The sequence below is a fragment of the Ziziphus jujuba genome, chromosome 3 (genome assembly GCF_031755915.1).
Source record: "Ziziphus jujuba cultivar Dongzao chromosome 3, ASM3175591v1".
Lineage (NCBI taxonomy): Eukaryota > Viridiplantae > Streptophyta > Magnoliopsida > Rosales > Rhamnaceae > Ziziphus > Ziziphus jujuba.
Genome location: NC_083381.1, coordinates 10,481,406 through 10,493,458, shown reverse-complemented (window position 1 = coordinate 10,493,458; position 12,053 = coordinate 10,481,406). Strand labels below are relative to the sequence as shown.

The 12,053-nt window shown below is 30.5% G+C and overlaps 2 protein-coding genes across 2 annotated transcripts in view; one reads left to right on the top strand and one right to left on the bottom strand.

The window, feature by feature from the left end:
- Window positions 1–12,053, bottom strand: part of LOC107422148 (putative lipid-transfer protein DIR1) — a 324,822-nt gene that overhangs the window by 295,871 nt on the left and 16,898 nt on the right. The window lies entirely within an intron of this gene.
- Window positions 1,623–11,525, top strand: LOC107422165 (prolyl 4-hydroxylase 1). Its single transcript, XM_016031573.4, has 12 exons — window positions 1,623–1,880; window positions 2,518–2,565; window positions 4,066–4,134; window positions 5,317–5,369; window positions 6,408–6,473; window positions 7,865–7,939; window positions 8,482–8,556; window positions 8,867–8,937; window positions 9,025–9,076; window positions 9,203–9,292; window positions 10,019–10,111; window positions 10,774–11,525. Exons 1-12 carry the CDS (start codon window positions 1,817–1,819, stop codon window positions 10,879–10,881), a joined length of 864 nt encoding a protein of 287 aa, XP_015887059.3. The 5' UTR covers window positions 1,623–1,816; the 3' UTR covers window positions 10,882–11,525.

Here is a 12,053-nt window from a genome sequence, read left to right as displayed (position 1 = left end):
AGGTTTGAGAACAAATTAAGTGAAAATTAAATGAGGCCCTTTTTTTTTTTTTTTCAGGAAAATTGTGTTTTAAACTCTCAAATTTAAAATATCAATGTAATTTAAGCTCTCAATTTTTTAATTATTGTGTTTTGGTCCAGTTAGATATTTTCAAAAATGACATTTAACTCGTGATACATTTGTATGGAGGATTATGATGTATTAATCATGTCATACCGTATTGAATTGTATAATTATATAATAAATTATATTGTATTAGTATTATACAAGATTTGGTTAGGAAACTTACGTATTTAAATTTTTTAAACAAAAACTAACTTTAACAACAAAATATAAATTTGTTTTTTTATTATATGAGTCTATTTTTTTTGGACATATTTATATTATTCAAAGTAGAAAAGTTATTTTTCAACTGTTATTCAGAGATTTATTTATAAATAATTATATTTATTCAAAAATATTTATTCATATTATTATATTCAAGCCCAAAAAATCCTACTTTTCTAAGTGATTAAATTAACTAAATTTATATTATTAAAAGAATCAATAAAAAAGTTAAAATTGAAAAATAAAAATTAACAATATTTGAATAGTTTTAAAAGTTTACTAAAAGTTGGCAAAGCAAATAATAAAAAAAAAAGAAGAAGAAAAAAGAAGAAGACAAATGTAATTAAATAAAAAAAGACAAAAACTAATGTCCTAAATTGTAACATTTTAAATTTAAAATTTGAAAGCCTACAGTAGAATTAGCAATAGCAATTGATTTAAAAAAATGATATATGCAAAAGATTATAATTTTGACTGTAAAAAAGGTCATTTTTTTAATTTGTGAAACAACAGTATAACTCGAGTCTAGATGTATATTTTAAAGGAAAAAAATGCAGGATTAGATTTAAATTATGTTCAATAATTATGAACCTGTATATCGAATAACAATTTAATTGATTACATTAAAAAAATTATTTTTAAAATTTTAATATAAAAATAATAAAATTAAATATTTTAACAAAAATTTACCATATAAATTAATAATAATCATTAACAACACTCGAACACTCAAACAATAAATCAATATTTTCAATAAAATCTATAATTAATGTAGTTAAGTTGGGATTCACCTATTTGATTAATTTTTCTAATACGTAATACTATTTTTCTTCAAAAAAAAGAAAAGCAGAATATTTTAATTTTTTTTAAATTCTAAGAAAACTCATTTTAATATTTTACCTATAAAAATGAAAAAATATATATTTTCCCTTTTTTTTTTTGGAAAATAAATAAAAGTTTCTTTGGTATTTTACAAGAAAAACCAAAAAAGAAAATTTTAATATTATTCCAAAAAAAACGAAAAAAAAAAAAGAAGTCGGAAAAGACAAGGTCCGAGATTAATGTGAAGGACGCGTCATTCATAGAAATACAACGAGAGTCAACGAACCCAGTCATACGAATTCCGAAAAGACAAAAAAAAAAAAAAAAAAAAAAGAAAAAAAGAAAAAAAGAAAAAAAGAAAACCGGAATGAAGAAAAAAAGAAAATAGAAAAAGAATGATAATAGAAACTAAAAATGGAAATGAAAGTGAAAAACCATGGGCGTTAAAGACTAATAAAAGACTAAGAGAGAAAGAGAAAGGTATAGGTGTATTAGTAGTAGTCGTAGTGACTCTCTCTCTCTCTCTCTCTCTCTCTCTCTCTATCTTGGTCTCTCTTAACGCTTTCTTTTTCACACAATTTCTCTTTCAGTATTAGTTTTTGTTTCTGTTTTCATTCATATCAAAGCGATCTACTTCTCTTCTTCTTCTTCGTGGTTTTTGTCAGCCATGGCTGTCGCGATGAGGATTGTTTTCGGACTCCTTACATTCGTCACTATAGGAATGATTATAGGTATTCTTCCTAACTTTTCTGTCCTTTTTTTTTTTTTTTCCTTTTAGATTTTTTATTTTGTGAATCATTTTCGTTTTCTGTCATCTCAATCACAATTGCATATAAGCCGAGCGAATAATTTATATTAGGTGAAGCGTAGACTGAATTTTTTGTTTTTGATTTTGTTTTTAGTTTTGAGTTGTAATTGAGATTTTTTATTTTTATTTTTTTTTATGCATTTGTTTAGGTATATATGGAAGGTTTATGCAATTATAGTGCTTTCTTTATAGATTTATTCTCAGCAATTTTTTTTTTTTTTTAAAGAGTTTAGAGTTGTGATTGGGACTTTTTGATGCATTTGTTTGAGAATTTATGAAAGGTTTATGCAATTCTAGTGCTTTCTATCTTTTATAGATTTCTTCTCAATTTTTTTTTTCTTTTTCTTTTTTTTCTAGCCATACAAGAAAAACTAAATTCCTTTGTAAATCATGGACTGATTTTAGTTGTTAAGCTATTTAAAGTTTATGGTTTTAGTAGAATTATGAAATTGCTTAGTCAACACTCTTGTGAGATCTTTAATGAACCGTACTAATCTTCAAGGACTTAAAAAAAATGTATTTATTTATTTGTTGTTTATGTTTTTCTTCTGGAATTGCAGGTGCATTGTTTCAATTGGCGTTTATACATAGACTGGAAGATTCATATGGTATCTTCGATTTGATAAATTTTCTTACTTTATGTAGTTCTCTATTCTCTTCATTCTTGTTTGTCATTCTCATGTTGTGATTTTGTCGTTGTACGTTTTTGCCTTATGCTTCTATTCTGTTGGTTTTTACGAAATTTTAGAGTACTCTTATTCCAGTATGTATCTTTTCTCATAAATAGTTTGCAAAGAAAATTGTGCATGAGGCTAAGTGGTTTTATGATAAAAAAAAAAAAAGAAGTGAGTTTCAAAGACAGTCAATGGATACTGGGGGTCCAAGAATAATTAACTTTAAGTGAGTGAGCATAGCATGCAGATGAACTCTAATTCTTTGGCTTACTCTTGTGAAAATGATAACCACTCTTTTTGTCTATTCATTTGATTATTTATTTATTTATCATTGATGTAAAATAAAGTTGTCAGGATCAACCAAAATTGAATATTGGTTGAGTTATTGAGCACAGTTTAGCCATAATGCATGTAGCTTCCATACAATATGCATCATAGTCATACTTTCTCTTTCTTTAAATATATTTCAATTGTTCTACCAAATATATATACACACACACACACACAAACACACACACACACATTTACAGTTATGCTTTAGAAAGAGCCTGCTCCCCTCCATAGTGTGCATACCTAATGTCAGACGACATGTTGCGGTAAACCTTCATCGGGCAACATATTGCTTGACATACCATGGAGGGGGCCATACATTTTTTACAGCAAAATTATATATATATATATATATATATATATAACACCTGAAACTTAATTCATTACTTATCATACTGAACCACTACTTTTGGAAACCTTATGCTACAAGCTTTTGAATGAAATATGTATTACCATTTATCTTTTATTGTGAAAGCAGTTACTGATCCAGAAACGTAACTTTTACCATTAAATAGACCGAAAACAGCTTGAACATTGTTTTGGAAAAGTGGTGTAGTCATCCATGAGTAATTTGCGATGTTTTTTCAAGAGATTGTGCACCTTGTGTCCATTTATTATCTGAGCTTATCTTGATTTTTCCATAATTTGAAGGCTTCTCTTTGTTAAACTTTAATGCTTTTCTTGCTTTCATGAAAGGATTGATTAAACGTTTTTAGTAATAGTTGCTTTGAACAGCTTTTAATCTGAATGCTCTGTATCTTATTGCTTTTCTCATATTTAATTACTTTTCCATTTTGATCTACTTATTTGGGTTCCAGGAATATGTTGTTGGGCTAATAATCTTGTTGTGGTGGTACACTTTACCTCCTCAATGTGTGCTTTTCTTTTTCCTGTGTTCTCATTTAATTTTCCCTATCTTTTACTCTGTTTACAGCAACTTTGTTGTCATTTTCTCTTCGCTTAATTTTTGCATTGAAACCCATCAACTATATTATGTTGATTCCATAAGTTTTTCTTGGTTCTTCTGGTTATGTGTCAAATTAAGTTATATCTGTTTTATTGTTAAATATTCCATGTCTTGGTTACAAATTTTTTCCTTTATAGGTTCTGAGTTTCCAACTTGGCAAAGAATACACAGAAGTCAAATTGACAGCTATATTGGGTTTCCCAGAGGTTTGTATTCTTTTTGTAGTTTCACATAGAAGATATATTAAGAACTACACTTATTCCAAAACTTGATTTTACTTAAGAAGATATAGTTTTGCACTTCAATAAAGTTTCAAATTGTAGTTGCTATTTTGTTGACATATTTATTTTGCATTAGCTGCTCCTTCCAAGAAAAAGAAAATGACTATAATCCAATGCTATAAACTTTATGGGACTGCTATAAGGATTTTAATATTCTTTCCATTCAAGCTTGATGTACAAGTTGGACCAAATTCATAACATCTTAAACTTTTATGATTGATTTTAACAACTATACACTGTTGTCACTTTAGCCTTCATAAAACTTGTCGTTTCAGGGATTTTAGTGGTAGAAAAAGCATGGTTTGTAGTTTGAATTAGAAATTTAGGACTTGAATGACTAGGTTTTAAGGTCAAAGGGTGGCCTGTTCTGTGGAAAACTAATATCCAAAAACTCTGGGCTACGACTAATTTTGTAAATTTTAGGTTGTTTTGAAAGGTAGTATGGGTGGCTAAAATGATGGGTATGTTATTGAGGATCTAAAGAGCATCTCCAATTGAAATACGGACTGTGAAAACTAACATGCCCTTCAGGGTTAATGTGTAGAATGAATGTCTATCTAATATGACATAGATATTGTCAACGTGAATGTCTACTTCTAGAGGTTCACGTTGTAAATTTTCCTTAGAAACAAAATTTTCATTGAAAAGTCAATTTTTTTTAAAAGAATGTAATTAATTAATAGCCTTTTTGGACAGCGCCATTGGAAACAAGATTCACTTTTAATTTCTATGTTACATAGATAGCAATCCACGTTTCCATTGAAGATGCTCTAAGGTTTTCATTGGACAATGCCTAGTAAAGTGTTTGGACTTACATTTTGTTTTGTTTTGACCATTGGTATGTTTGACATATTGTTTCAACTGTAGCAACATGTTGATTGAAGGACAGTCAATATAAATGGTCTTCAGTTATTACAGCATTCTATCAAAATGATCCCTGGCCAATGGGATTTCAGTTTTTGAAACAACGCTTCTCTTAAGGACATATAGAATAAGCACAAGCTTTGTCAAAAGGATTGCATATCAAATGGATCTAATTTGTTCCTTTACTTTTGCATATTCAGTTTATTTTGACTGATTTATTTCTTTCGCATATTCAATTTTCAGGTATTCAGCGGTGGAGTGATGACAAAGATGCAGAAATTTTACGTCTTGGATATGTATGTTTGCAATTAAGTTTTCAACAATTTATGTCTAATTTTTAATGTCCCAAAGATTTGTTTTATTCCTTCCAAGGATGAAGACAATGCTTTAAATCTTTGACTGAGCTTGAAACAGAAAGTTAATTTGATATTTCTGCAGAGATATTAAAATAATAAGAACATCACTTTCTATCTGTAGTCATTTAGGTGTTCTTGCCCATGCTACATGATTAGGACCTGTTCTTATTTTATTCTCGCAGTTTGTGTCTAATAACTACTTTATTCTTGGTAAATTAAATTTGGTACTACTTTATACCACATCTATGGAACTTTTAGTTGCATGGTATGTTATAGTGGAACCCTGCTAGTTGTGGTCTGCATGCTTTCAGTTGTGTGGTAGAGTAACATTCTACGAAATGTGAACATGGCCATCATGTTGCATATTAATACGGATATGGCATGTTGGGTACAAAAACTGTCTTAAATCTTGAAATATCAGCAAAAATTACACGTTATGTTTTGTGAATACAACATTTTCTGTTCTGTTGACATGCGTTCAAATAAATCTTGATAAAACACTTAAAAAGAAAGTTTCCTAGTTTCTGACAATATGATGGTTGGTAGTCCTTCAAAGTCTTCAGAGTTAATAGGTGGTGAAGGTGGAACATTTTTTATTAATAGCACTGGGAGTGGATTTATGGTCATCATTTTTAGTGCTTGACAGTCCCTTTGTAAAAATTATCTTACCAAAGATAGGGATACTATGTTACTCTCTCTCTTCCCCCCCTCCCCCCACGCGGGGCCCTCCTCCCCCTCTTCTTCCCTGCCCCTCACGCCTCCTACATAGACACATGAATACATGATAAAATTTTGACCTTATTGTTATTCTTCCTTGCTTTTTGTATGTGTTCATATGGAAAATGCCACATTTCATTTTCTTCCCTCCATGAAATGGTTCTAGAAGTTGTGTTTTTTAGCAGAGGGGTGGAAAATGTTTTATGTGCCTTGATTCTCGTATCTTTAATGTAATTTTTGCTTCTTATCATATCGATGTAGGTCAAGCCTGAAGTAATTAGCTGGTCACCTCGTATTATTGTGCTTCACAACTTTCTGAGTATGGAGGTATGCATTTTTAATATATGTATTGTAGTCGTCTTTTCTTGATGTTAGGACGTTATCTTTTATCAATATTCATGAGCTTTATTTTTTAAGGAGTACATATTTGCTAATTAATGAAATGGAAATTTATCCACTCTTAATATAAAGGGTTGAATCATATACGAACCGCCTACTTTTTCTTTAAAGCCCTACTATATTTAATAAAATGAAAGCGTAGAGTTGAAAAAGCAGTTGTTATCTTCTGAAGTTTAAGAATGGAATTCAAGTTCCTTTTTTGATTGTTAGAAATGATAAACTGTGAAAATGATAAACAAGAACTCAACAGAATGATAAAGTGACCATTTTCTAGATCATCTTCAGGGTTACACCTCTGCTAAAAACAAATGGGTAGGAAAATATCAGGGTTACACCTCTGCCATAAACAAATGGTAGGATTATATCCTTGTTCTTGTAAATGGTTCTATGTTTAAATGGCACTATAGAACTTGACAGAAAGATAAAATAACCATTTTCCAGATCATCTTCATGGTTACACCTCTGCCAAAAACAAATGGGTAGGAAAATATCCTTGTTCTTGTAAATGGTTTTAAGTGGCAGTATAGAACGTTGGCATCAAACCAATCTGTACCTTCAAAAGGAAAAGAGATATAATTTAGGAGAGCACAAATTATTGGTACCACCTGAACTTGTCTAGCGATGATGAAGTTGATTTTTCCTTTTTTGGGTGAATGGCTTTGATGTAGTTGATATGTGAAAACTGTGAATGTAGACTTGCTTTTATCGCTAAGGGTTTACTGAATTAGCTGTGTTCTAATTAATGAAAGATTATGGCTAAACAGAGTTAATTCTTCTAGTTAAAAATAATTTTGGTTGCATGTCTATTGGTGCATGAAGTTTATAAATTCTTCTAGGTGCTATGTATATCTTGAACATTAGCTTCAGTATTTCGTGTTGAATCATGGGTTTGACTGACCTTTCAATACATTTAGTTACTTTATTTGTTTTGCGTGGTATTGCTATTGGGTTTTGAAAGCATGCTTATTTCAAAAATCAGTCTGGAATCAATGGAGGTTCTCTTTCTCTCTACATGGGCACGTATATACACACTTGTATCATATGTAATGCATATTATATATCAAAGCCAATGGAGCATTGTTCTCTCCAAATTTTTTCTTCATCTTTTCTTTTTGTATCTTCCACATTGAGTGATTAATCTGAAGTGGCTAAATGCTGAGTCTGTTAGTGTTACCTGGCCATATGTATTAAGTATTTTGACCTTTGGTGGAAGTGTGGAGGTGAAAATTCTTTGCTTAATTTGTGTGTTGGTGGAATATCTTATTTTTATATGAAGCTGATGTTTATTATTAGGATTAAAAGTTTTATGGCCCTTTCAGGAATGTAACTATCTTAGAGCTATCGCCCTCCCTCGACTTGCAACTTCTACTGTTGTGGACACCAAAACGGGGAAGGTATGTATGAAAGATAATGAGTAAAGGAAATGTTTAAAATTAATTCCTCAATTTGTTTTCTTTCAATATCTTCATAAATAGGTTATTAAATGTACATGTAAACCATGTCCCTGAATAATCATATAAATCATAAAATTAATCAGAACTTTCTAATTTCAGTTGTGTTTTTTAACTTTTTTTTTTCTAAATTTTATGCAAATAACATATCTTCATTATAAAAAAATGTCTGCAAATTATCTTACTATTTTAAATATAATAATTTCCATACAAAGTATATAAGGATCTCAGTATAAGGAACTTCTGCAAATGATTCTCACAAAGCAGAGGAACCTGAGGGAATAACTACGAAATGTTTATGCATTTATTTCTTTTTCTTTTTTTCACTAATAAATAAATTGTAATATTTGTGGCAGTTAAGGTTTCTAGTTATATTATTTTGCATGTATGTTCATATTATTTTACATGTATGTTCATATGGAAATAGTTAGTTTCATTACTTTCCTGTTAGATTTGTGCTTCATCTTGTTGTGTTCCAATTTTAGGGAATAAAAAGCAATGTCAGGACAAGCTCTGGGATGTTTTTGAATCCTGATGAAAGAACATATCCAATGATACAGGTTAGTTCATTGTTGAGTTAATTCAATTTCAATGTGACTTTGGTCATTGCAGTGTTTCTTAATCACGGTCCTCTCAAAAATGTTTTTCCATTAATATCATACTTTACATATGCTCTTGAATGGAGAAAAGAAAAATCAATGTTGCAGTTTATTATGCCAGAGTTTTCATTTTCCTAATATTTGATGATTGTATCTTCTGTCCTGATCCATGTATCCAATAGATGATATCAAAATGCTTCTTTTTTGTTTGTATTTATTCCCCTTAAGCTGTTATGAGTGATGCTTATGGTATCTATCTGTCCTTCATAAGGCTATTGAAAAGCGCATTTCGGTCTATGCGCAAATACCAATAGAAAATGGGGAGCTGATTCAAGTCCTAAGGTGAGCATAATATTCACCAACATGCTAGTGTTAGAACAGAAACACCAATATCTTTTAGTATCAAGGCTAACATACGTAGCAGCGCAGGTACGAAAAGAGTCAGTTTTACAAACCCCATCATGACTACTTCTCTGACACTGTGAGTACTTCCCCCTTCCATTGCACGTTTTAGTTACTTGGTACAGCCCTTTGCTTTTCTAGCAGTCATGATAGAATCCTCTACTCTAATGTGAAAAAACTAGCTAATTTCCTTCTTTTTTGACAGTTTAACTTGAAGCGTGGTGGCCAGCGAATAGCAACAGTACTAATGTATTTAAGTGAAGATGTTGTGGGAGGAGAAACATATTTCCCTATGGTAATATATTTTTGTAATTTGATGTTGTAATTTAATGGTTATCGTGGATGCATGCTGCCTTCATATGATTGCTGAAACTATAATGTGCATATGTAGATTCTTGCATGCTGGGATATTTATAATAAGAAAGAAGGAATTTTATTTAGAGAAAGTCTGCATGCTACCACATGGCTTTGTTATTTAATTGCAGATGCAAAAGTTAGAGAAAATTGGAAAGGATAGAAAATAATGTGGAGGATGATAAAGAAGAAGAATGAGAAGAGAGAGATGATAAAAAATGAGGGAGAAAATTAGGGTTTCTATTATTGTCATAATGCTATGAAATTCAAGTACACCAGGGCAAAAGTTTGACAATAAAAAAATCCTAAAATGACGTGAAGAGAAATATAATTAATAACCTTAACCTTCTTTTGCATGCTTGCACCTATACCTAAAATATACATTGAAGCCCAAGTCATCGATCCCCATTTATTCTCCCTGAACTTAAAGCCTAAGTCTACTTGTGGGTAATTAATCATTAACCCATTTGAAGTTTATTTTAACTCGGGATTTTCGTTTATAATTTTCTAATTGCATGTTATCTTTGCGTTCCTACTTGTAAATTGTTTATTTTGGCATGGGATTTTTGTGTATAATTTTCTAATTCGTCATGTTCCTACTAGTATATTGTTTTGCGAGATAAACTTACCATTACTTTTGTGTTTTGTCATGTGTGAATAATCTCAGGCTGGTACTGGTGAATGTAGCTGTGGTGGAAAAACTGTCAAAGGTTTATCTGTGAAACCAATTAAAGGAGATGCAATACTTTTCTGGAGCATGGTTAGTTTCCTGATCTTTGACTGAAACTTTAGCTGATCCTCATAATGAGTCCTTTTGAACATTGAATTCCAAAGCTTGTAGGGCCCTTAATTCTATAAGAAGTGACAACTTTAAAATGGCTCAAAAATATTTGTAATTGTTCTAATACTAGGTAAGTACTGATTCTGCTTTCACTTGCTCCAGTTTAAGTGCAATTTCTTCCAAAAGAATCATTAGATTTATAATTATTAAGAGGTAGATAGCTTTTCAAATTTCATTATGCTGTTAATGATTTACAGATTTATGCCTGGAAAGTTACATGTAAGAAGCAGGACATTTCAAATAATTTTAGTGGTTACCTCATCTTAAGTAGATAAAATATTTAAGAAAATCTAATTAAGGCAGACCAAGCCTCAGAGTTTTGTTTTGAGTGATAGGGTCAACCTTCATTTTTAGAACACAAGGTAAAATGTACATTTTATTAAATTGAACAATAAAAATTAGAAAGTGATGCCTTCAAAATTGAGATGCTAATAAGTATTAGTTATTAGGTGTGTTAGAAGCTTGTGCCTTGCCTTGTTGGCTAATGATCTCGTGCGATTTTTTTGGTTGTTTTTCCTTAATCTCTAGGCGTTGAATTCAGATTATTATTATTTTTTTTCCATTTCTGTTATTGGTTTCAGGGTCTTGATGGAGAATCAGATCCAAATAGCTTACATGGAGGATGTGAGGTACTGGGCGGAGAAAAGTGGTCAGCCACAAAATGGATGAGGCAGAGAGCTACTAGATGAGACGTAGCACTTTCTATTTCCCTTTCCTGAAATTCTCCATCCCTACAAAAAGTCCTGGTGGCTATGGAATTTATTAGTTAGATAGAAAATAATGAAATGTAGCTTAGATACATAAGTTAGTACTACTGCTATAGTAATACCTCAACCAGATGAAGTTTACGTACCCCACACATAAAACTCTCTCACTCAGCCTAGTTTAGAGATCTTTGGGTACAAATTGGGTCATACTCGTCTATATAAAAAGCCATGTGGATCAAATATTGTACTCTGACAAAAAATTGAAACTGAGAAAAAGACAATTTTGGCAAAATTGATTGTACCAAAATGTAGAATGTACCATTAGGTCTTTTCCCGTAGGCTGTTGCTCAACTTGGAAAAACCTTCAATAAAAGTTTTGATTTCGGGATTGGAATTATGTTTTCCTAGTAGCATGAAAATTACATTTTGAGCTGTCTATTGTTTTGGCCAAACCGTAGGAAGCAGGGAAATATATGATATTTTATGTGGCAATTTCAAAGGTGGTGAGTTGTTTGCGTTTGGTGGGTATTTAGATATGCCAACACATTGAGGAGAGGTGGATTTTTATCATTATGATTGAATACTTTGACCTAATTATATGGAAATGACAATTTTTTAAAATTTTATTTATGATGGATACATGTAACGATGTCATTTGTCAGTTGGGCTGACCAATGCTTAGTTTTTATTTTATTTTTTGTAATTGGTATTCTCTTTTTTTCATTATCTTATTAAATACACATGCTTTTATCATATTACGTGAAGGCTATTATAATATATGCAAGAAGTTATTAAACTAGGACAAGTCACCTACTATGTTTAGGGTATAGTCTTTGTTAATGATATATATATTTATATATGTATTTCTTGGTTTGGTTTGAGACAGTTAATTATCATGATTCATGAATTTGGTTTGATTTATGTCATCCCATGTTTCGGAATTGAAAATATTGATAAAAATAAAGTGTAGATTTTATAGTAGTTTTTATTTTGAAATATTTCCCCACCCTTCCACAGTTTATTTTTATTTCATTTTGGTACCCTATGTAAATCAAACTGATAGCAAACTAATATATCTTACCTAAAAATGACACTTTAATATTTTTCTTCCAATTCATATATAGATAACCAATTTATTATTTTATACGAGCACT

Excerpts from the sequence above, each read along its gene's own strand:
- LOC107422165 (XM_016031573.4), top strand. The coding sequence starts at position 1,817 with ATGGCTGTCGCGATGAGGATTGTTTTCGGACTCCTTACATTCGTCACT. Across the intron at positions 1,881-2,517 it reads CACTATAGGAATGATTATAG|GTGCATTGTTTCAATTGGCG; the intron begins GTATTCTTCCTA and ends CTGGAATTGCAG. Across the intron at positions 9,077-9,202 it reads ATGACTACTTCTCTGACACT|TTTAACTTGAAGCGTGGTGG; the intron begins GTGAGTACTTCC and ends CTTTTTTGACAG.